The sequence below is a fragment of the Salvelinus alpinus genome, chromosome 16 (genome assembly GCF_045679555.1).
Source record: "Salvelinus alpinus chromosome 16, SLU_Salpinus.1, whole genome shotgun sequence".
NCBI classification, from domain to species: domain Eukaryota; kingdom Metazoa; phylum Chordata; class Actinopteri; order Salmoniformes; family Salmonidae; genus Salvelinus; species Salvelinus alpinus.
The window spans coordinates 33,195,333-33,218,825 of record NC_092101.1 but is presented as its reverse complement, the minus strand read 5'-3'; the positions used below and the strand labels follow the sequence as shown (position 1 = coordinate 33,218,825).

The 23,493-nt window shown below is 40.9% G+C and overlaps 1 protein-coding gene and 1 long non-coding RNA gene across 3 annotated transcripts; one reads left to right on the top strand and one right to left on the bottom strand.

Moving 5' to 3' along the window:
* The first annotated feature begins 15,634 nt into the window (after window positions 1–15,634).
* glulb (glutamate-ammonia ligase (glutamine synthase) b) lies at window positions 15,635–19,404 on the top strand. 2 transcript variants are annotated; one of them, XM_071345990.1, is made up of 7 exons: window positions 15,635–15,872; window positions 16,582–16,758; window positions 17,031–17,192; window positions 17,399–17,545; window positions 17,802–17,929; window positions 18,132–18,331; window positions 18,510–19,404. In XM_071345990.1, exons 2-7 carry the CDS (start codon window positions 16,593–16,595, stop codon window positions 18,826–18,828), a joined length of 1,122 nt encoding a protein of 373 aa, XP_071202091.1. In that variant the 5' UTR covers window positions 15,635–15,872; window positions 16,582–16,592; the 3' UTR covers window positions 18,829–19,404. The 2 variants fall into 2 exon arrangements, with proteins under 2 accessions (XP_071202091.1, XP_071202092.1); XM_071345991.1 differs by having other exon boundaries at window positions 15,764–15,872; window positions 16,343–16,758.
* A 1,867-nt stretch (window positions 19,405–21,271) lies between these two features.
* Window positions 21,272–22,429, bottom strand: LOC139541389 (uncharacterized). Its single transcript, XR_011668339.1, has 3 exons — window positions 22,155–22,429; window positions 21,662–21,760; window positions 21,272–21,499 (listed from the first exon to the last, which is right to left on the bottom strand). It is a non-coding gene; the product is annotated as an uncharacterized lncRNA (long non-coding RNA).
* Window positions 22,430–23,493: the final 1,064 nt, after the last annotated feature.

The following is a 23,493-nucleotide window of genomic DNA, read 5'->3' as shown; positions in this document are numbered from 1 at the left end:
GCTATGTTTAGCTAAAAACAATTAAACACAGAGTTACCGTATGATATTAACCCTAACACGACATGGGATATAAAAGACACCCAATGGGACTGCAGATGAGAATAAGCACTATAGCTCTAATCTGATGCAATGTTACACTCAACAAATTACCTGTGGCGAAACAGATTCACTAGACAAAAAAAATATAAACATATAAAACATCATATCATATAAAAGTAGTCCTAATCTGAGATTGGAAGATGCTACATCAGAATGCTGATATGCTAATCAAGCTCTTCCAAGCCATCACTGTGCCTGAATCTGCCAGGTACCTAAACCTGCAACAAAACGACAACAACAGAAACAACAACAGGTTAGAGAGGCGTCAAGACACAGGGACAAAACAGGGACAGAAACATACATTAACAGCACAAACATAACTATTAACTTTTAACGGCACAAAACCAACATACACTGGAACTATGCAAACAACACAAATACTAAGCTAAAATTGCTTAAAGGTAGACTCAGCTAAATTACGTTGCCATGAGCAGAACCGGTGATATTACAGTTTTTTTTGATTGCTTAAGCACGATTTTCAAAACAGGGCCCGTGTTTACAAAACACTACACACAATTACCACAACCACACACCCAATTAGCAAAACACTACAGATCCTTTGCAAAATTAAACACTCTTGTAAAAACTATACACTTCTTTTTAAAAACCACACTTTGTTACCATATGAAATACACACGTTTCACATTACTATACTCTGTTTGCACGAGTTACACTCTGCTGTGATAAACCTAAAACACTTTGAGCACTTCTACTTCCCTATGATTAGAGTAGGCTACTATCAACAAAGTACAAATATAATGTACATTCACCAAACACTACACAAGACCAATGTTGCAGACTGAAGAAACTCATTTATTTCTCAACACGCCCAAAATGTTGACATGGAGATTCATAATACTGTAACCAAACGTCACTTTACGTATTGTAAGTTCAAAAAAAAATTAAAAAAAATAACTAGACATTGTCTCTTCGCCTAGCTGGATCTGGCCAGAGAATTTCATCAACATCGCAGGCAATGTTGTCATTAGCAAGACACCTTGGAAAGAAACGTCTTGAATGACGAATCCATCCTTGCATTGCTGCTACCTTCATCTGGTCACAGGCCTCCTTCATGGCTTGGATGAGGGGTACCTCAGCCTGGAGACGGAGATCATATACCTTCCACCGCCATGCCGAGAAAAACTATTCTATAGGGTTGAGGAATGGAGAGTATGGTGGAAGATATAGGACGGTGAAATGTGGATGTTGCTGAAACCAGTTCTGAACCAGAGCAGAGCGGTGGAAAGACACATTGTCCCAGACAACAATGTATTGCATATGATCGATTTGATTTGCTGCTGTTATGTTGTGCAATTGGTCCAAGAATGTAAGTATGAGTGCTGTGTTGTAAGGGCCCATATGGGCATGGCGGTGGAGGACCCCATTCTGTGTAATGGCTGCACAGAGTGTTATATTACCCCCACGTTGCCTTGGGACATTGACTATAGCCCTGAGGCCAATGATGTTTCTTCCCCTCCTTCGTGTTCTCATCAGGTTGAACCCAGCCTCATCTACGTAAATGAACTCATGCTGGATCTCCTCTCCATCCATTCGTAAAACTCTGAAAAACAGTGTCAGGCAAAATTGTGTAGTTCAGTGTAGATCTAGTATACATATTACAGTACAGTAAAAGATTATGAGACAGTATGCAAGATCACACTGCTAAAGTGAATACATACCTCTGCATAATCATGCCGCAGTCGTTTCACCCTTTCGGAATTGCGCTCGAATGGCACTCGATAAATTTGCTTCATTTGAATATGTTTTTTTTTATTTTTATGCTTGCCAGTGTTGATGTTGAGACCTGATGGATATCGTTGAAAATGCCGTGGTTATTGACAATGTTAGCTTGGAGCTGCTTGAGTGTTATAGCATTGTTGTCCAAAACCATGTTTACTCTCTTGCTGTTCTGTGAACATAGGAGGCCTTCCCCCTTGTCGTCCCTGACCCTCAATCCTATGTAGAAAAAAAAACACTATACAATAGTACAGTAATTTCACAGGAAAAGGTAACAGAAGTGCTGATAGTGCATAGAATACAGTACTGTAAGCAGTTACTGAAACCGTGCAGATGTTTTTGATATGATGATATTTTTACAATACCTATTTTCCAGTCGAAATGTTCTCATCACACTTGCCACTGTATATCGGCTTAGATTTGGCTGTACTCGCAGTCCAGCCTCAGGCCGTGGTTGACAACGTGGTCAACCAGTGTTGCGCGGATCTCATTTGTCAGATTCGGTCCTCTTTGAGCACCTTCTTGTCTTCCTCCTCCTCCTCGTCCTCCTCGTTCTCCTCGTCCTCCTCGTTCTCCTCGTCTTCCTCCTCGTCCTCCTCGTTCTCCTCGTCGTCCTCCTCCTCCTCGTCTTACTCTTTCTCTGACTCTTTCCATTGTGCTTGAAGACCGATGAACTCACCTGCTGCTTTTTATAGTGCTTATACACCTGATTGGTGTGTCTACAATTAAGCAAACGAGTGTTTGCACACCTGATGACTGTGTTGAACCAATTGGTTGGACGGTGTGGTAATTTGACAGTCAGTGCTTTGGTATTGCAAGGATGTGACTTCGTGATAGATTTTTGTGTGTAATGTATGTTAAGTGTGTTTAGTGTTTTGCAAATCACTGTGTGTAGAGTTTTGCAACAAGTGTGAGGTTGACAATGTGCTTATAGTTGTGCAAATATGGGCTGATGTTTTGCTTCTTGAGTGTAAGGTTTTGCTAATAGTGTACTACTTTTAATTGTAGTGTGTAAGCAATCCAAAAAAACTGTAAGATGAGCGAGATGCAACACTTCGCTCTCACACGGTCACACACAGTATATGCGAATGTGCACATGTATACAGAGTGGTAGACACAAGACCAAAACAGCTGAGAAGTTAAGCCTTGCGCTTCAGCACTCTTAGTTATTGTGGAAATTGACCGACTATGCTGTTTACTTTCTGCATCTACGTCATATCGCTGAGTCTACCTTTAAGCTCAATCTGTCAATAAAATGTTGACACAAATTGAATGTCAATAATGTAAGAAGGAAAACATATTTGTGAACTTGTGCGGTGGTTCAATCTTACCTCTCACTCTCCAGGTAGAAAGACAGATCGTTGATGAGGAAGTCAATGATAATGTCTTTACAATTAATGACCCGTCTCTTCGTGTGGGATGCACCCCCCTCTTCTTTAGGAGGGGCAGGGGAGTCTGACGTTTGAGTGGTTGGGGTAATCACCTATGCTATAGGAGAGAATATCAACTAAGGGGTGTATACTGCTAGCACCAGACTTCATCCAAAAGGAATTGTAAAATTCTCAAAGCACCTCCGCGATGCTGCCTAAAAGGCCAGCATCCCGGAGTTTCCTCTTCTCTGTTAACGTTGTGACTGGTGTTTTGGGGGTACTATTTAATGAAGCTGCCAGTTGAGGACTTGTGAGGCATCTGTTTCTCAAACTAGACACTCTAATGTACTTGTCTTCTTGCTCAGTTGGGCACCGGGGCCTCCCACTCCACTTTCAATTCTGTTTAGAGCCAGTTTGCACTGTTCTGTGAAGGGAGTAGTACACAGCGTTGTACGAGATATTCACTTTGTTGGCAATTTCTCGCATGCAATAGTCTTCATTTCTCAGAACAAGAATAGACTGATGAGTTTCAGAAGAAAGTTATTTGTTTCTGGCCCTTTTGAGCCTGTAATCAAACCCACAAATGCTGATGCTCCAGATACTCAACTAGTCTAAAGGACAGTTTTATTGCTTCTTTAAATCAGCACAACAGTTTTCAACTGTGCTAACATAATTGCAAAAGGGTTTTCTAATGATCAGTTAGCCTTTTAAAATGATAAACTAACACAACGTGCCATTGGAACACAGGAGTGATGGTTGCTGATAATGGGCCTCTGTATGCCTATGTAGATATTCCATTAAAAATCTGCGTTTCCAGCTACAATAGTAATTTACAACATTAACAATGTCTACACTGTATTTCTGATCATTTTGATGTTATTTTAATGGACAAATAATGTGCTTTTCTTTCAAAAACAAGGACATTTCTAAGTGACCCCAAACTTTTGAACGGTAGTGTATATATCAACCTGCTGTCTTTACCTTACAGACCTCATGTTTAGCTGTGCATATCCACTGCATGCGTGCTCCAGAGGGCAGGGGTCTACGGATCTGCCTGCTGGTGTCACTCTTCAGGAGGCCTACCCTCTCTACCCTCTCTCCCTCAGGTACAGGTAACTGCCAAAATAAAGGAAACACCAACAGAAAGTGTCCTTTAATAGGGAATTGGGCCACCATGAGCCGCCAGAACAGCTTCAATGCACATTGGCATAGATTATACAAGTGTCTGGAAATCTATTGGAGGGATGTGACACCATTCTTTCACAAGAAATTCCCTCATTTGGTGTTTTGTTGATGGTGGTAGAGGCCACACTCCAGAATCTTCTGTGTTCAATTGGGTTGAGATCTGGTGATTGAAAAACCCTTTAAATCCCATATAAGACCCCTCTTTCAAAGTCACTGAGATCTCTTCTTCTAGCCATGATAGCCGAAATAATGGGCAACTGTGCATTTGTATACATGACCCTAAGCATGATGGGATGTTAATTGCTTAATAAACTCAGAAACCACACTTGTGGAAGCACCTGCTGTAGGTTTGTGTGATCCTTCTGGCCACCACCTGTCTACTATCAAGTAATGGATAGTTTACAAAAGTAAAGAGTCATCACTACCAATAACAAATCATTATTAGCACATAAATACAACAATGTTTTTTATGTTAACCATAGCACATTTTACAAGCATACAGTATTTCTTGCTTTGGGTATATTCACAAACTGTGATTTGAATGTTGCATTCAGTATTTTCACAACAACATATAATTTGTTTGTGAATCATTATTCATTCATTTACATTATTTTGACGGCAATCTATCTCCATACCTGAGCACCAGGCTGATCATGACATGCCCCAACTAAACAATCTGTTTATTCATAGGGAAGAGTTGGGTAAGTTGAGCCATTTTTTACATTCAGCATCACTACCTCAAGGGAAATATAGGATTCTTTCTAACAAAGATATCTACATATTTGAAAAAAAAGTATACCCAAATACTCAGGTGCTCGACTGAGGGACTTAAAAATCCCCCAAAACATTCCTTACCCCAGGACACTTCAACTGGTGACTATCATTCCTTACCCCAGGACACTTCAACTGGTGACTATCATTCCTTACCCCAGGACACTTCAGCTGGTGACTATCATTCCTTACCCCAGGACACTTCAACTGGTGACTATCATTCCTTACCCCAGGACACTTCAACTGGTGACTATCATTCCTTACCCCAGGACACTTCAACTGGTGACTATCATTCCTTACCCCAGGACACTTCAACTGGTGACTATCCGGGAGAATAAAGGTAGAATAAAGCACTCTGTTCCTGGGTAAATCAGCAATAATCAAATGAATTGTGGAATTATACCTAGGCTAAAAATAAGCCTTCCAGAAGCAGAAGATAAGATTTAAAGCTGGCTTTTTCTACAGAAACAGATCATGCCTTTCTATAAGCAGTAGGAAGCAGATTTTTCAGTCAACCATTTTTTTCTGTTCTTGATTATGGTCATATGATTTATCAAAGTGCAGCTGCTACTACTCTTAAAAATCTTTGGATGCCATCTACCATAGTGCCATTTGTTTTATTACAGGAGACGGTTTCATTACTCATCACTGTATTCTTTACCAAAAGGTTGGATGGACCTCTTTCAAGTCACGTAGATCACATCATTACGCTCTTTTTGTTTACAAGCTTCCGACTTACCTAAATTCACTGTTAAGATTTAAAATGACAAGTTATCAAAGCTGTTCACAGGGTTGGTTAACTCTGGAGTCTAATTTTTTGTCTACAGAGTTAGGTAAGTCAGCCTTTAGTTTTCTTTCTCTACATGATTAGAATGATCTCCAAAAAAGATTTAGAATTCATGTGTTAGTGTCCCTAGGGCAGTTCAGGCAGCAGACAGAGGATTTCTATAATGAAGAATGTGTTTGTTTTAGTTGACTGGGTTTTGTGTATATTGTGTGTTTTGTGTATATTGTGTACATTTGTTTGTCTGTTCAATATGTGTTGTGCTGTATTTTATTTGTTTTATATTGTATTGTATTTTTTATGCATTTTATGAAATTGTACAGTGCCTTCGGAAAGTATTCAGACCCCTTGACTTTTTCCACATTCTGTTACGTTACATCCTTATTCAGTGGCGATTTTAGCATGTAAATCTTGGTGGTGCAAACTCCACTTTTTTTATGCATGCCAGCAAAGACACCACACAACACATTCATTGCAATATAACGGCGACAAGCGGTGCCTACAAACTGTTTGGGCCTACATAAAGCTGTCTCCATAGCAGAGCTTTCTTTCCAGCACAATGGAGTGGATATTTACCACGGCTACATCTGACTATCACCTGAGCCTTGTCTGGCAGAGAAACAATTCATTCAGCCCCGTTTACTGTATCTAAAAAAAAAAAGCATAGCTGATATGTCTGACTTGCTTAAACAAATGTGCTTTCTACTGACAATTGAGATGTACAAACTGTGGCATAAGGGAACGATGAGTGGATAAGAGGCATTTCATAATTTCGATTAAGACATTAATGAGCTAGCTACAGTAAGACGGACGTAGTCAATATAACTATGTGTTCAGCACTTTTGAAATGTACAGCGACAGAATGCAGACCATGGGCTGCTCTTACAGTATTTTCCCTGTACAGTCGTGGCCAAAAGTTTTGAGAATGACACAAATATTAATTTCCACAAAGTTTGCTGCTTCAGTGTCTTTAGATATTTTTGTCAGATGTTACTATGGAATACTGAAGTATAATTACAAGCATTTCATAAGTGTCAAAGGCTTTTATTGACAATTACATGAAGTTGATGCAAAGAGTCAATATTTGCAGTGTTGACCCTTCTTTTTAAAGACCTCTGCAATCCGCCCTGACATGCTGTCAATTAACTTCTGGGCCACATCCTGACTGATGGCAGCCCATTCTTGCATAATCAATGCTTGGAGTTTGTCAGAATTTGTAGGTTTTTGTTTGTCCACCCGCCTCTTGAGGATTGACCACAAGTTCTCAATGGGATTAAGGTCTGGGGAGTTTCCTGGCCATGGACCCAAAATATCGATGTTTTGTTCCCCGAGCCACTTATTTATCACGTTTGACTTATGGCAAGGTGCTCCATCATGCTGGAAAAGGCATTGTTCGTCACCAAACTGTTCCTGGATGGTTGGGAGAAATTGCTCTCGGAGGATGTGTTGGTACCATTCTTTATTCATGGCTGTGTTCTTAGGCAAAATTGTGAGTGAGCCCACTCCCTTGGTTGAGAAGCAACCCCACACATGAATGGTCTCAGGATGCTTTACTGTTGGCATGACACAGGACTGATGGTAGCGCTCACCTTGTCACCGTGCCCCGATCCCGCAGCTGAATCAACTTTAGGAGACGGTCCTGGCGCTTGCTGGACTTTGTTGGGCGCCCTGAAGCCTTCTTCACAACAATTGAACCGCTCTCTTTGAAGTTCTTGATGATCCGATAAATGGTTAATTTAGGTGCAATCCTTGCCTGTGAAGCCCTTTTTATGCAATGCAATGATGACGGCACGTGTTTCCTTGCAGGTAACCATGATTGACAGAAGAAGAACAATGATTCCAAGCACCACCCTCCTTTTGAAGCTTCCAGTCTGTTATTCGAACGCAATCAGCATGACAGAGTGATCTCCAGCCTTGTCCTCGTCAACACTCACACCTGTGTTAATGAGAGAATCACTGACATGATGTCAGCTGGTCCTTTTATGGCAGGGCTGAAATGCAGTGGAAATGTTTTTGGGGGATTCAGTTCATTTGCATGGCAAAGAGGGACTTTGCAATTAATTGCAATTCATCTGATCACTCTTCATAACATTCTGGAGTATATACAAATTGCCATCATACAAACTGAGGCAGCAGACTTTGTGAAAATGTAGATTTGTGTCATTCTCAAAACTTTTGGCCACGACTGTACACCAAGTCAGAACCGTAGGATAAATAAAGCAGGCATATAAGCAGACAATGAAACCTCTTACAATATTAGATGATGAGGTGAAAATAGACTAAATTATTAGGGTGAGTCACATGGTCTACTAGCAGCTTACTACACAACATACACCTAGTATTACTTTCTTAACTACAGTATACATATCTCCCTAGCATATTACATAATTTATGCAGCAGCATACAAGACATTTTTGGACTCACCTTGGCTTGTGATGTGTTGACTTAAACATGAAGGTGATGCGGCGGTCCTTTGTGGGCAAATTTTGTCATCAAACTTTGTCACCAGTCTGACATTCTCTGGATTTATGGTGGAAACACAGCCACTTCATTGAATAGCAGGCTACTGGTTGCTTTGCAATGCTTGCAGTTAGCCACTGATTCCTTCCAATTGACTCATTGTTGAATTTGCGATTTCCAACTTGTTTAATCTTTATGTCCAATGGCCGATGAGCACCGAAACGTTTTATCTATAATTTCTCTTCATTATTTCTCTTCATATGACAAGGATTAAAAAGGATTTGCCAACTTGTCGACTTGTTTCATGATGTTGACTGCTAGCTAAGACTTTGAAAGAAAGATGTTGACATGATCAGATCAATCAAAGCTACTGTACATATAACGTGATTTCACATCATTTTATCTGTGGCCAATGATCTTGAGCCTTCTTGGAAAGGCACTTGTAATATAACTCTATGGCAGGACCCAAAGGGTGAAATTTTGGATGTCTATGCTTGCTAAGGATTTAAACTTGGCGATGTAGTGTCCCCATGAGTGACAGAACACTGAGCCAATGACGGCGCAATGCTCCTATTTTTGTTGGCTTGCACCACCACCACAGAAAGCATTGAGCTAGGCTGCATTTTGGAGCTGCCTTACTCAAGAAACAAAAAAGAGACCATGTGTGTACATTTTACATTTTACATTTAAGTCATTTAGCAGACACTCTTATCCAGAGCGACTTACAAATTGAGTATGCGGCTTTATTAACTCAATGATCTTTTTTTTTCTTCCGTTGTTTGCAAACTGATATGTGACACATATTAATGCCAAAATAACATGTAAAACAGGCAACCCCACTCCCCATTTTTATATATATATTATAATAATATTATTTATTTATGTTTTCTTTTCTTAAAGATGTGGGGCTCAAAACAGTTGGGGCTCCTCTAAAATGGATTAAATCAAATAACTTCCTCAGCAATCTACACACAATGCCCCATAATGACAAAACAAAAACAGTTTTTCTGAAATATTAGAAAATGTACTAAAAATAAAAAACAGAAATACCTTATTTACTTAAGTATTCAGACCCTTTGCTATGACACTTGAAATTGAGCTCAGGTGGATCCTGTTTCCATTAATCATCCTTGAGATGTTTCTACAACTTGATTGGAGTCCACCTGTGGTAAATTCAATTGATTGGACATTTGGAAAGGCACACAACTGTCTATATAAGGTCCCACAGTTGACAGTGCATGTCAGAGCAAGAACCAAGCCATGAGGTCGTAGGAATTGTCCATGGAGCTCCGAGATAGGATTGTGTCGAGACACAGATCTGGGAAAGGGTAGCAAAATATTCTGCAGCATTGAAGGTCCCCAAGAACACAGATGCCTCCATCATTCTTAAATGGAAGATGTTTGGAACCACCAAGACTCTTCCTAGAGCTGGCCGCCCAGCCAAACTGAGCAATCGTGGGAGAAGGGCCTTGGTCAGGGAGGTGACCAAGAACCCGACAGAGCTCTAGAGGTCCTCTGTGGAGATGGGAGCGTAGCCTAATGGTTAGAGTTTTGGACTAGTAACCGAAAGGTTGCAAGTTCAAATCCCTGAGCTGACAAGGTACAAATCTGTCATTCTGCCGTCTCATTCTGCCTCCCAATCGCTTTGGGTCTGAATACTGATGTTTAAAAAATAAAAATAAAAAAATTATAAATTAGCAAACATTTCTAAACCTGTTTTTGCTTTGTCATTATGGAGTAATGTACATCGATTGATGAGGAAAAATAACAATTTAATCAATTTTAGAATGAGGCTGTAACGTAACAAAGTGGAAAAAGTCAAGGGGCCTGAATGCTTTCCGAAGGCACTGTATATACTGGGCTCCCTCATAAAAGAGACACTGGTCTCAATGTTTACACCCTGATTAAATAAAAGTAAATAATAAGACCTACTAATAATCCAATGATTTCATTAAAATAGTTTAAGGCTGTCTGTCTTTTCCAAGCTTAAAATGATAAACATTCAACATCGGCCATGCTGTCAATCCAGCATGATTTCTGCCACGATCAAAACAACCGTTAACTCAGAACTGGGAAATCTGACTTCAGTGAATTCAAGACAACTGGGAACTCGGGAAAAACTAGCTCCGACTGCCAAAATACGTTTTGAACAGTCAACTCGGAGTTGTAAGTCGTGAACTGCCGCGCCACCTTCATGTTCAAGTGAGCAGAGCACAAGGTGAGTCCAAAAATGTATTGTTGGCTGCTACATAAATGATGTAATATGCCAGGGAGATATGTATGCTGTAGCTAAGAAAGTAATACTAAGTGTATGTTGTGTAGTAAGCTGTTAGTAGCCATGTGCCTCATCCTAATAATTTGGTCTATTTTCACCTCATAATTCTGCCTACTGTTGTGTACACATGTAGCCTATAACCTCTTTTAGAGAAATGTAATCATTGAATATTGTAAGAGGTTTAATTGTCTGCTTATATGCCCACTTTATTTATCCTATGGTTCTGACTTGGTGTACAGGAAAAACACTGTAAGAACGGCCCATGTTCTGAATTCTGTCGCAGTACATTTAAAAAGTGCTGAACAAATAGTTATATTGACTACGTCCGTCCTAGCTCGCTCATTAATGTCTTAATCAAAATTACGGATTGCCTCTTATCCGCTTGTTGCCCCCTTATGCCATAGTGTGTACATCTCAATTGTCAGTAGAAACCCCATTTGTTTAAGCAAGTCAGCCATATCAGCTATGTTTTTTTAAAAGGCAGTAAATAAGGCTGAATTAACTTGTTTCGCTGCCAGACAAGGCTCCGCTGATAGCTAGGAGTAGCAGTGGTAAGGTGTTGGGCTCTGCTGTTTATGTTGGCCCTAACAGTTTGTGGGCACCGTTTGTCCCCGTTATAGTGCTGTCATGACGTTGTCCTGTTGGATGAGGTTTATGACCCCCCCCATAAATACCTTTCCCCCTTTTCTTTCCACTCTACAGAATGGACTCTTGGAAAGCCCTGTGTTACCACAGAGAAAGTATGGTAATATCAAAAGGTTGGGGAATGGAACAATATTTACCTTTCTCAACCAGTTGATGTCAGATGATACCATATGATGTCAGATCAGTTGTTGTCGACATTATATCTGATAGGATTACATAAATTGTGTCTTGGAAAGTCTACACATTCTAGTTATCAGATTCACATAGAATTGTTGTGCAATTTAAATGTTTAAATATTAAACTATTTGTGAGAAGATGAAATGTGATTTTAGCTTTTAAATGAGAGTGAACAGACATTGGTTGAGAACTATGAAACACGCCCTTCTCTCCCCCAGTACAAAAGAAGTCAACCTCAGTTCCCGATGACGAGCGAACTGCTGTCCTAACGTTTAAAAGGGCGAATTTGTATGAACATAACAAGAGTCAACAACTGAGACATAAACTGAACAAGTTCCACAGACATGTGACCAACAGAAATTGAATAATGTGTTCCTGAACAAAGGGGTGGTCAAAATCAAAACTAACAGTCAGTATCTGGTGTGGCCACCAGCTGCATTAAGTACTGCAGTGCATCTCCTCTTCATCAACTGCACCAGATTTGACAGTTCTTGCTGTGAGATGTTACCGCACTCTTCCACCAAGGCACCCCCAGACATTTCTGGGGGAATGGACCTAGCCCTCACCCTCCGATACAACAGGTCCCAGACGTGCTCAATGGGATTGAGAGCCGGGCTCTTCGCTGGCCATGGCAGGACACTGACATTTCTGTCTTGCAGGAAATCACGCACAGAACGAGCAGTATGGCTGATGGCATTGTCATACTGGAGGGTCATGTCAGGATGAGCCTGCAGGAAGGGTACCACATGAGGGAGGAGGATGTCTTCCCTGTAACGCACAGCGTTGAGATTGCCTGCAATGACAACAAGCTCAGTCCAATGATGCTGTGACACACTGCCCCAGACCATGACGGACCCTCCACCTCCATATCGATCCCGCACCAGAGTACAGGCCTCGGTGTAACGCTCATTCCTTCGACGATAAACGCGAATCCGACCATCACCCCTGGTGAGACAAAACCACGACTCGTCAGTGAAGAGCACTTTTTGCCAGTCCTGTCTGGTCCAGCGACGGTGGGTTTGTGCCCATAGGCAATGTTGTTGCCTGTGATGTCTGGTGAGGACCTGCCTTACAACAGGCCTACAAGCCCTCAGTCCAGCCTCTCTCAGCCTATTGCGGACAGTCTGAGCACTGATGGAGGGATTGTGCTTTCCTGGTGTAACTCGGGCAGTTGTTGTTGCCATCATGTACCTGTCCCGCAGGTGTAGATCATCTGGCTTATGGTTAGCCTCATATACATTATCTACTGGTATCATTTAAAATTGAGAACATATAGTTACTGTAGCTCATCAAAATGCAAAAGATGTGTGAGTTAAGCTATTTTCTGCTTCAGATGTACAATGACAAAGGGCACATTGATTGCACATGCCAATTAGGCCAATAATGTCCTCATACTGTATGCCATCACACTGGCATGCATTGGTGATGCATGCTATTATTATAAGCTGAGTGACAATTAAATCTGAGTGACAGAGTGATAATCAAATGAAAAATGAAAAATGGGGAGTGTTGTAATTCTACCTAGTTTGTTTGAGAATGATTTTAGAATACAGAGACAAGATCAGAAGGTCAATGGCATGGAGGAGGATTGCAGAGATGTTGGCTACCAGACGGCTACCACCCGGTTAATCAACCCTGCACCTTAGAAGCTGCCGCCCTATGTACATAGACATGGAATCACTGGTCACTTTAATCATATTTACATACTGCGTTACTCATTTATTATGTATATACTGTATTCTATTCTACTGTTTTTTGTCAATGCCACTCTGACATTGCTCATTCGAATATTTATATATTTCTTAATTCTATTCTTTACTTTTAGATTTGTGTGTATTGTTGTGAATTGTTAGATACTACTGCAATGTTGGAGCTAGGAACACAAGCATTCCGCTACACTCGCAATAACATCAGGTAAATATGTGTATGTGACCAATAACATTTTATTTCATGGTGGGTAAAGAGATATTTGCACAACAATGTTTGCAGGTCAAAGCCACAATTTCCTTTACCCAAAGTTCCCATTCATGTCCATGTAGGCCTATGTATTTTACAGAAAGTGAGCTTTAATTATCAATGTCATGACACCAGTCTAATGAAAGAGCCATAAACTATAATATATGAGAATCGTGTTAAAATACCATAATCCAACAGGTAGCATATTACATGGGAAATTCGTGCTTAGTGTATAATGTACACTGTTATAATGTGTGTTACTGGTGATTTCTACCCTTTGGGGGGCAAATTTCACAATTTAATTTAGTCAACACATTCACAACTGGTGGCTTTGATCGCAGTTTTGAAGTTTAGTTTGCTTGATGTTCATAGCTAGCAGGCAGCATGAACAAAAATGTGTTGTGCAAGTCTCTCTTCACCTACCATCAGCGCCAACAACCTATGCAATCCTACTCCATGCCATTGACTTTATGATTTGTGTCTGTATTCTTACAAAGCAAAATCATATAGAATTGGAAAACCAGACACAGCGATGATTGGCTTTCCTCCATATGTTTTGGGTTGTGCTTGGCCAAAACTAATGACAGGCGGAACTATGTTTTATGAAGGGAAGATTTTCAAGCAAACATCTGCTCCTCACCTGATGGTTAACAGCTGCGGTGGCCGCATGCAATTTGCATAATGTAGAGCAGAGCTGAACTTTTTGTATCGCTCACACCTTCCCATTGCTCCGCGTGCCCCTGTTGAAAATGAATAGGGGCGGCCTTCATCTGGCGAATTCGGAAGAGGTGGAAACCCTATGTAATCTTGATGTTCACAGGCGATGGTGCATGGGACAGAGAACAAAAACGTGGCGCTCTCCTGATTCCTTTCAGCGTCCCAACCTGTGATGTCAAACCTAACGCTTCGAACACACCGACTGTGTCATTGCGTTTCGAGACACCAGAAGTACATTCATTTCCAATGGAACGCTGCATTTGCCTTGCAGCATTGCGTTCTGTGTGGTGCATACGTTCGATAAATCGAACGTATGCATCAAATTGTATGAGTGGACTTGACAGAAAGTAGCAAAATATGAATGTCGTTTTTTTTTTGCATACACATTCAGTAAAAATTTGTGATTACATAAAAACAGTTTGATTGCATAATTTCTTTACATTTTTTATAAATTTATTTGCCAAGTATATTATTTATTCGATGACATCCTCAAATTAATTGTGAGAGCCTATAATATAATTTCCCTCAAATGCAGTTTTGGAGCGAAATGCAATAATAAATAGTAAAGATAGGCAGAGTAGGCTCTTTCAACAATGAGACCAACGTTGAGGAAGGTGGTCTTGATCGCGCTGTTGGGCCGGGATCAGCCCCGCCGAAAGCGCAGGTCTGTGTGGGTCTGCTAGCTAACGCTAACTAGCCACATCTAGCACAAGCTCACTACTAAACTGACCTGGCAATCCTACTATCGTGGACACTTGTCTCCAAGCAGCATTTTGTGTGTTTATGTCCCTGTAGCTGTCAGCAGTTGTGTCAAAAAGACAGGTTTTGAAGATACTGCGAAAATTATTCTCTCCTCCATGTGTCCAACCGCATGCGACCATTTGCAAAAGGTACCTGCATCAGTATAGTTGCCTAGCTGCGCAAAATGTTATGCAGCAGTGATGCCTTACACAGTCGGTGTGTTCGAAGCGTAACCCGCACCCTAACCACATTGCTAACCTAGCCTAACCCTAATCTTAAATGAAGACCAAAAAACAAATGTTTGTTTTCGTGAATTTTTACAATATAGCCAATTTTGACTTTGTATCTGTGATATCTAGTGTAATCCTAATCTTAACTATAACCCTTAACCATTTTAAAGGTCAATTTCAGTGGGGTAGAAGTAGGGAGGTCCCAATAACCCGGATAGCAGGATAGCACGGACAATCATTAATTTCATAAATAATTGTTTTCATGCCGCCAGGGGGCGTCATCATTCATCGTTCCCTATAGTTACCATATTATAGAAATTATTCAATGGATTGTCTTTTTCCCGTTTCATATATTTTTTTTATATCCTAATATTAACAAACTTATTTGAGGTTTAGTTAACGATATTTAGCATTAATTTAGCAAACAAATAGTTGTTTTGAGCCTTTCAACAAAGATTTATTTGGGCTGGATTGTGGCCATGATATTGAAACAAACTGCTGATTTTTCGTGCCGACCAATGAATGCAACCCATGAGCTCTACATTACTTTAGCACGAAGGGATCACGTTTCTCTCCAGCCAATCCGAGGCAAGGGGATCCCATCTCCCTTTTATAAATCGGACTGTTTTTTTTGTAAGCGAATGAAAGGTAACCATTTAGGATTACACAGGACATTTACTGAAGGCTGTACAAGGGTTTTAATCCTATTCTTTACTTGATATAAGGTAATTATTTCTGAATAATTTTCAAAAATCTAGGACTAACTATGACAATTTCATTGTGTATGTTTATCAAATTGCACTAATTGGTGTTTAGTTTTGCATCTCTTAGCCTAATTATTAGGTATTTTATTAAATCCTATTACTATGGTTGTTGACCTCCTAGTTATATGATTGTGTGCCGCTTTTTATTGTGTTAATCTGATGGGTAGTGTGTTCTAGACGTATGTTTGCCTGACGACAGAAACCACAGAGCGCTTTAATTTCCTTTATTGTAAACTGGGATTAGTAACGTTGTAAATAACCATGACCACACAGCGGTTTGCAGCATGCTTTCATGCATGTTACAAACCTTCATGGATTTGACTCGATATTACCAGGATGTGGATAGTGATCTCATTTATAACACGTTGGTGCAATTTTAATTTGGCAGCTACTCTTACAAAACATCCGCATATAAATCCTTTTGTTTTTAGTGTTAAGATTAAATCCCTGGTTGCTGACCAAGCTGTCTTGAAGCAGGATTGTGAAGGAGGGGAAGCATCAGGTGTAGCGCATATGCATGGACTCGTCTGTTTAGGGCTCACATATTGTCTGGTTGTTTTGAGTATATTACATTTTCACTATATCACTGGACAGGCACAATATAATAACTGTAGACCTCAAATGTTTCAATTCTAAGAATCAAATGCATGTATTGCTCTTTGTTTTCAAGGCTCAGTGAAAATGGCCACTTCAGAGAGTGCCAGTTTGAGTAAAGCTGTGAAGCAGCAGTATATGGCTCTTCCTCAGGGAGACAAGGTTCAGGCCATGTACATCTGGATAGATGGGACTGGAGAGGGGCTCCGCTGCAAGACCAGAACTCTGGATTCTGAACCCAAGACCATTGATGGTACATTTAGCAACCCTTTAAGAAAAACAAATGGCCAATGGGAACTCCTTCCCCATAATGTGATGGGATTGAGATGCATAAGATCAGATGTTTACCTTCATAGATCTTAACAAATGTTTAGGCTTACTTCCCTAATACATTCTGTGTTTTATACAGATGGCATACTCATCGACTGATCAAATTCTGATTGATGATAGTCCTTACATTACCCTGAACTTAAAGAGTAGTTGAGTCCCTTTAGTTCTGTTAATTTCACAGTTCCCCCTCTCCAGATCTTCCAGAGTGGAACTTTGATGGTTCCAGTACGTACCAGTCAGAGGGCTCTAACAGCGACATGTATCTGATCCCTGCTGCTATGTTCAGAGACCCCTTCAGGAAAGACCCCAACAAACTGGTTCTGTGTCAAGTGCTCAAATACAACCGCAAGCCTGCAGGTAAGCCTGAGCGGTAAAGTGACCTTGGGACATAAATGTTTGAAAGAAAATTCATATTAGTGTTTCTTATTGGACAAGTTCAGAATTCTACTGACAGTTAATGTCTTTCATTTTGTGCCTACTGAACACAGCCCTCCCTTAAATGAGCATTGAGTCCAGTCCCAATTGGCTCAGTGTAATGTATTCCTATATTTGTCTCCCACCAGAAACCAATCTCCGGCTGATGTGTAAGAAGATCATGGAGATGGTAGAGAACCAGGTCCCTTGGTTCGGTATGGAACAGGAATACACCATCCTGGGCACAGACGGACATCCTTTTGGTTGGCCTTCTAACGGCTTCCCTGGTCCCCAAGGTCAGTTTGAGAGTTGTCTGTGTCCCAAATGGCACCCAATTCCTTATATAGGGCTCAACATTTGACCAGATGTATAGGGGAAAGGGCTGCCATTTCGGACATAGCTTTGGTTTTTCAGCAGACTCTTATCCAGCGTGACTTGAAATTGGTACATTCAACTAAAGTACTTAGGTTTGAGAGTTTAAACTGTTCACTGTTTTAACCAATGCCAAAAAACCACTGGCATTAATCCTGTTGATGTGTTGTTTCTGAACAGGTCCCTACTACTGTGGAGTAGGCGCAGACAAGGCGTACGGTAGAGACATCGTAGAAGCCCACTACAGGGCCTGTCTTTATGCCGGGGTTCAGATATGTGGCACCAATGCTGAAGTCATGCCAGCTCAGGTAGGAAACACTGCACATTATATCAAAATAAATCCTATTGGGGCCAATTCTTACCACAGATACAGATTAAACCTGCCTTTTTAGTCCTGGACTAGGCTTAATTTGTGACTGGGAAACGGCCCAGTGTTCTAAAACCTTTAAACTTTCAAGCTAGAGTCTCTCATCCCTAAGCCTCATGTACAGTCTGTATTGTGTCTTCCAGTGGGAGTTCCAGGTGGGTCCTTGTGAAGGGATCAACATGGGAGACCACCTCTGGGCAGCTCGGTTCATCCTGCACCGGGTGTGTGAGGATTTTGGTGTAGTGGCCTCATTCGACCCCAAGCCCATCCCTGGGAACTGGAATGGTGCTGGCTGCCATACCAACTTCAGCACCAAGGAGATGAGAGAAGATGGTGGGTTGAGGTAGGCATGAATTGAGTTTGTGCTGGAAATGCATTAAGGGACATTTTCCCTGGACCCATATTAATCCTAGGGCTTGACTTCAATGGCATTTTGCTAAATCTGTCTGGGAAACCGGCATAAGGTTTTTAGGCTTAAATCTCTTTAGTGGTGGATTAACCCCCCCCCCCTATCCACAAAGGGCCATTGAGGAGTCGATCGAGAAGCTGGGAAAGAGACACCGCTACCACATCTGTGCCTACGACCCCAAAGGGGGGCTGGACAACGCGCGCCGGTTGACCGGTCACCACGAAACATCCAATATCCATGAGTTCTCAGCCGGTGTGGCAAACCGTGGCGCCAGCATCCGCATCCCCCGCTCAGTCGGTCAGGACAAGAAGGGCTACTTCGAGGACCGCCGCCCATCAGCAAACTGTGACCCATATGCAGTCACAGAAGCCATGATACGCACATGTTTGCTCAGTGAAGTGGGGGAGGAGCCTACAGAATACAGCAAATAAACTAGGTACTCTGTTGGACTGAAATAATCCCCCTTCTCTCCTCTTGAGCTATGCCTCATGAAGTGTCATTCCCAGTACTGTTTTGTCTGTGGCTTTGGAAACCCCTTGTAAATTGCAAGTCTTGACCATCCATGTAGGGCTTGCTTTTTAGCCATTAAAAAATATATATATTTTACTTGAGATGAATGAGTATGCTTGATGTATTCTGCCGTGTGTTCAGGGAAGCGTAGTCCCTACCTTTTTTTAGCTTGATCACTGCCAATATTTCCATATAATTGATGCTAAAGAATGATTCCAGACATGTCAGTTGAGGAGGGTGAAATGTTTCCTATGTAAAGGATACACAAAACTAGACAAGTTGCTACTCATGTTTAACATGATATACTAACCAAGATGCTGTAGATTTATGACTATGCCATGTGTGGTCTGGCTCGTGTGGTACACAAACCCAAAAGGATCCAAGGTGCATCTGTGTTTTTATACATGTGTGGATCTCTATTGTCTACCATTTAGTAGAAGTTGTATCAAGAACCCATTTTCTTATTTGGAAGATTAAAATATATTTTTACAATCTGATTCTTCAATTGTACAGTATATAATTTGTTCATGTTAAAGTAAACGGTAGAGCTCAAACAAATGTATTTTTGTAGAGCTTTTAAAAATATATATATTTTTACATGAAGCAGTTGTCAAAGTGCAGAGATTAATTTTGGTTTACATGCAATCTTTTGTAAGAATTTACTGTAAAGGTAACCTTGTCAGATCAACACTGAGGTGACGTGCTTCTCAATTTAGCCTTTAATCAGGAGCACAACCTTGGCTCAATGTGGTGGAGTCATTTATTTCTTGTCCATTCAGGTGGGTCTTTGGACCGCTTGACTGTTCCCTAGTTTTAAGAGACTGAATGAACTTAGTGTAATGACTTACTGTAGGAAATGTCAGCGAGCAATTTATTTCAAGTCCCTTTTAACTAGAGATGTCTGGGCAGTAGGTAGCCTAGCAGTTAAGTGCATTGGGCCAGTAAGTAACCCAAAGGTCCCTGGTTCAAATCCTTGAGTGGACTAGGTGAAACAGCTGTCAATGTGCCTTTGAGCAAGGCATTTAATCCTAACTGCTCCTGTAAGTCTCTCTGGATAAGAGTGCTAAATGACAAAAGTACAAATGAGATTGATGAATACTTATGATGGCAAAGAACATACTTGCTTAAATTGATGCCTATTTAAGTCAACGTTTACATAATCTCTATTTCAAAACGTTAAGAATCAGTGGAGGAGACAGTATCTGATTATGTGACTGAAGACAATGGGCACTTGGTAGTCACCTTTCTGCAGTTCAGACATTGCTTTTGTCAGAGTTATTCTGCCTTGTCAGCATTATCAGTGCTGCCTAACTGCACATTGCAAATGAACTGCACTGACCCTGACCACACTTTTCTTTTGTTTTTTTTTTCATTTCTAGTGAAGCTTTGGCACAAACTTGTGCTACCAATTCTTAGTATACTTTAACTTTCATGGAGTGCTCTTGGTGATCCTTATCTTAATTTCTTTATCAGTGAAGGTGATGTCATATGTTTGAATGTTCTTGTAAGTGTACATTGTGCCAAGAAGGCTAGTGTTTACTTGTTGAGGACAGGACACGGCACATTTAATGAGAGAGCTTCCAAAGTCCAATTCCCTGTTATGGAAATCCTTATTCCCATGAGACTAATTTGAACCCTGGTACAAATACAGGCAATTACAACACCATTAGGATAGAGGGGCAGGTGTGTTACCCACATCACAGGTGGAAGAAAAAGGAAACACTGCTCCTGTTCGAACTCAATGTGAGCGAGAATCTTGACTGACATGTTTTTGTATAATTGACACCAGAGACGTACCAGTATTTGAACTACCATGTGTCTCTGAGTCACGTTCTGACGGTGAGATTGATACACTTGGCAGGCGAGGGAAGCAGGTCTGTTTTGATACCTTTAACCTACTTCTGCAGGCCCAAAGTAAAGAGAGGTGTGCCTGTTCCTGTACCACCCAAAAGGCTGCAAGGAAACCTGGAAACTAGCCACGGGGAAAACATCTTTCAAACTGCCTGTCACTTTGTTCCAATTTAAAGATATTTTGCCAGGTTCAAGTGTTCACTGTGCCACACCAAAAACAGATGTAATGCATCGCACAGTTATGTGTAGAGCCATCGTGGAATGCTCTGCCACCAGAGGTTACTCAGGCAAAAAGCAAGTTTAGCTTTAAAAAACAGATACAAAAAAAACATATTGTACCACAGAGCCTCTCTAATTTAACTAAACTATATAAGAATATGAATAGTGTGTAAATAGTATTTTTGTTGTCTCTTGGTGTCTTTCCTATATATAACATCTGTCTTATTACTGTCACAAGTTTTCTCCTAATGGTCACCACTGTAACTGGAGCAAAGCCAAATCAGTGAATACACATTTGTTTTTTATGTAACCTTTATTTAACTAGGCAAGTCAGTTAAGAACAAATTCTTATTGACAATGACGGCCAAACCCGGACGACGCTGGGCCAATTGTGCGCCGCCCTATGGGACTCCCAATCACGGACGGATGTGATACAGCCTGGAATCGAACCAAGGACTGTAGTGATGCCCCTTGCACTGAGATGCAGTGCTTTAGACCGCTGTGCCAATATCTCTGGAAACCCTGTAGATATTGGTGTACAGAAATATGACATCACTAAAGAAATGGTAGGGGTGAAAACAGTTACTTTCAATCTTCACACACACAAAGAGAAAGAGTGGGGTTATGTAGGGGTCACGTGTGAAATTAGTAGGATTTGATATAAAATAGTGTATTCATATTTACCCTCCCCCTCATGTCCTCAGGTCTGGTACAGCGCATGACTGAGACGAGACGTCTTTATGCAGTTGTTATGAAATCAAACATTCCACTACTGTAAATAGGCTATGGGACAGTGAAAATGTTAACCTCTATATTCTGATATCATAACGTCAGATGTTTTCCTATCAACCTGTAGTGAACCATGGAAATTGTTACAGAGGGCCAGTCCTAAATGGCACCCTATACCATTCATAGTGCAGCCATAGTGCACTACTTTTGACCAGAGCCCTGGTCAAAAGTAGTGCACTATGGCTAGGTTTACACTGGCAACCCAATTCTGATATCTTTCCACTTATTGATATTTTGAGAATAATTGGGGAAAAGACCAGAATTGGACTGCCTCTATTAACGAGGCCCATGTAGGGAATGTGGTGCCATTTGGAGACAGCTTGCTCTTCTTTGACAGTCTTGTTCATGAAAAAGTCAAGTTTTTGGAAGTGTGTATTCTCTTACTGACCTGAGCTGCAGTAGTTTACAGCTGTGTACTCCTTTGTTCTGTCTCCAGCAGAGGAGTGGAACGTCAGGACTTGTGGGACTGTTTCTTACTGAAAGGGATCTTTTTATCATGGTAGTTTGTTCCAAGTTCTTCCCAACTTGTTTGTTTGAACAGGTCAACAACTCTCACGCTCTCCCCCTCCTTTGGTGTTGTCCACTACAGCTGGGATGATGACATCATCGAGAAGTTATCCACATACACTACCGTTCAAAAGTTTGGGGTCACTTAGAAATGTCCTTGTTTTTGAAAGAAAATCACATTTTTGTCCATTAAAATAACATCAAATTTAGCGGAAATACAGTGTAGACATTGTTAATGTTGTAAATGAATATCTACACAGGTGTACAGAGGCCCATTATCAGCAACCATCACTCCTGTGTTCCAATGGCATGTTGTGTAGCTAATCCAAGTTTATAATTTTATAAGGCTAATTGATCATTATAAAACACTTTTGCAATTATGTTAGCACAGCTGAAAACATTTGTGCTGATTAAAGAAGCAATTAAACTGGAGCTTCAACATTTGTGGGTTCGATTACAGGCTCAAAATGGCCAGAAACAAATACCATTCTTCCCGAAATTCGTCAGTCTTTTATTGTTCTGAGAAATGAAGGCTATTGCATGCGAGAAATTGCCAAGAAACTGAAGATCTCGTACAACGCTGTGTACTACTCCCTTCACAGAACAGCGCAAACTGTCTCTAACCAGAATAGAAAGAGGAGTGGGAGGCCCCGGTGCACAACTAAGCAATAGGACAAGTACATTAGAGTGTCTAGTTTGAGAAACAGACGCCTCACAAGTCCTCAACTGGCAGCTTCATTAAATAGTACCCGCAAAAAAACAGTCTCAACGTCAACAGTGAAGAGGCGACTCGGGTATGCTGACCTTCTAGGCAGAGTTGCAAAGAAAAAGCCATATCTCAGACTGGCCAATAAAAATAAAAGATTAAGATGGACAAAAGAACACAGACACTGGACAGAGATATGGCTTTTTCTTTGCAACTGCCTAGGCCAAAATCCCGGAGTCGCTTCTTCACCTTGAGCAAGGCACTTAACCATAATTGTTCCTGTAATTCGCTCTGGATAAGAGAGTCTGCTAAATGACTAAAATGTAAACCGGTGGGGTATGTCTGTTTGAAGTGCATGAAAAATAGATTTTACAAGTGGTTGGGCATTTTCAACACACAAATGTTTCTTAAGAAGACTAGAAGAGAAGTAGTCAATTTCCCCTCAACCATGAAAGACTATCAAGCTTGGTACACCTGTATTTGGGGAGTTGCTCGCATTCTTCTCTGCAAATCC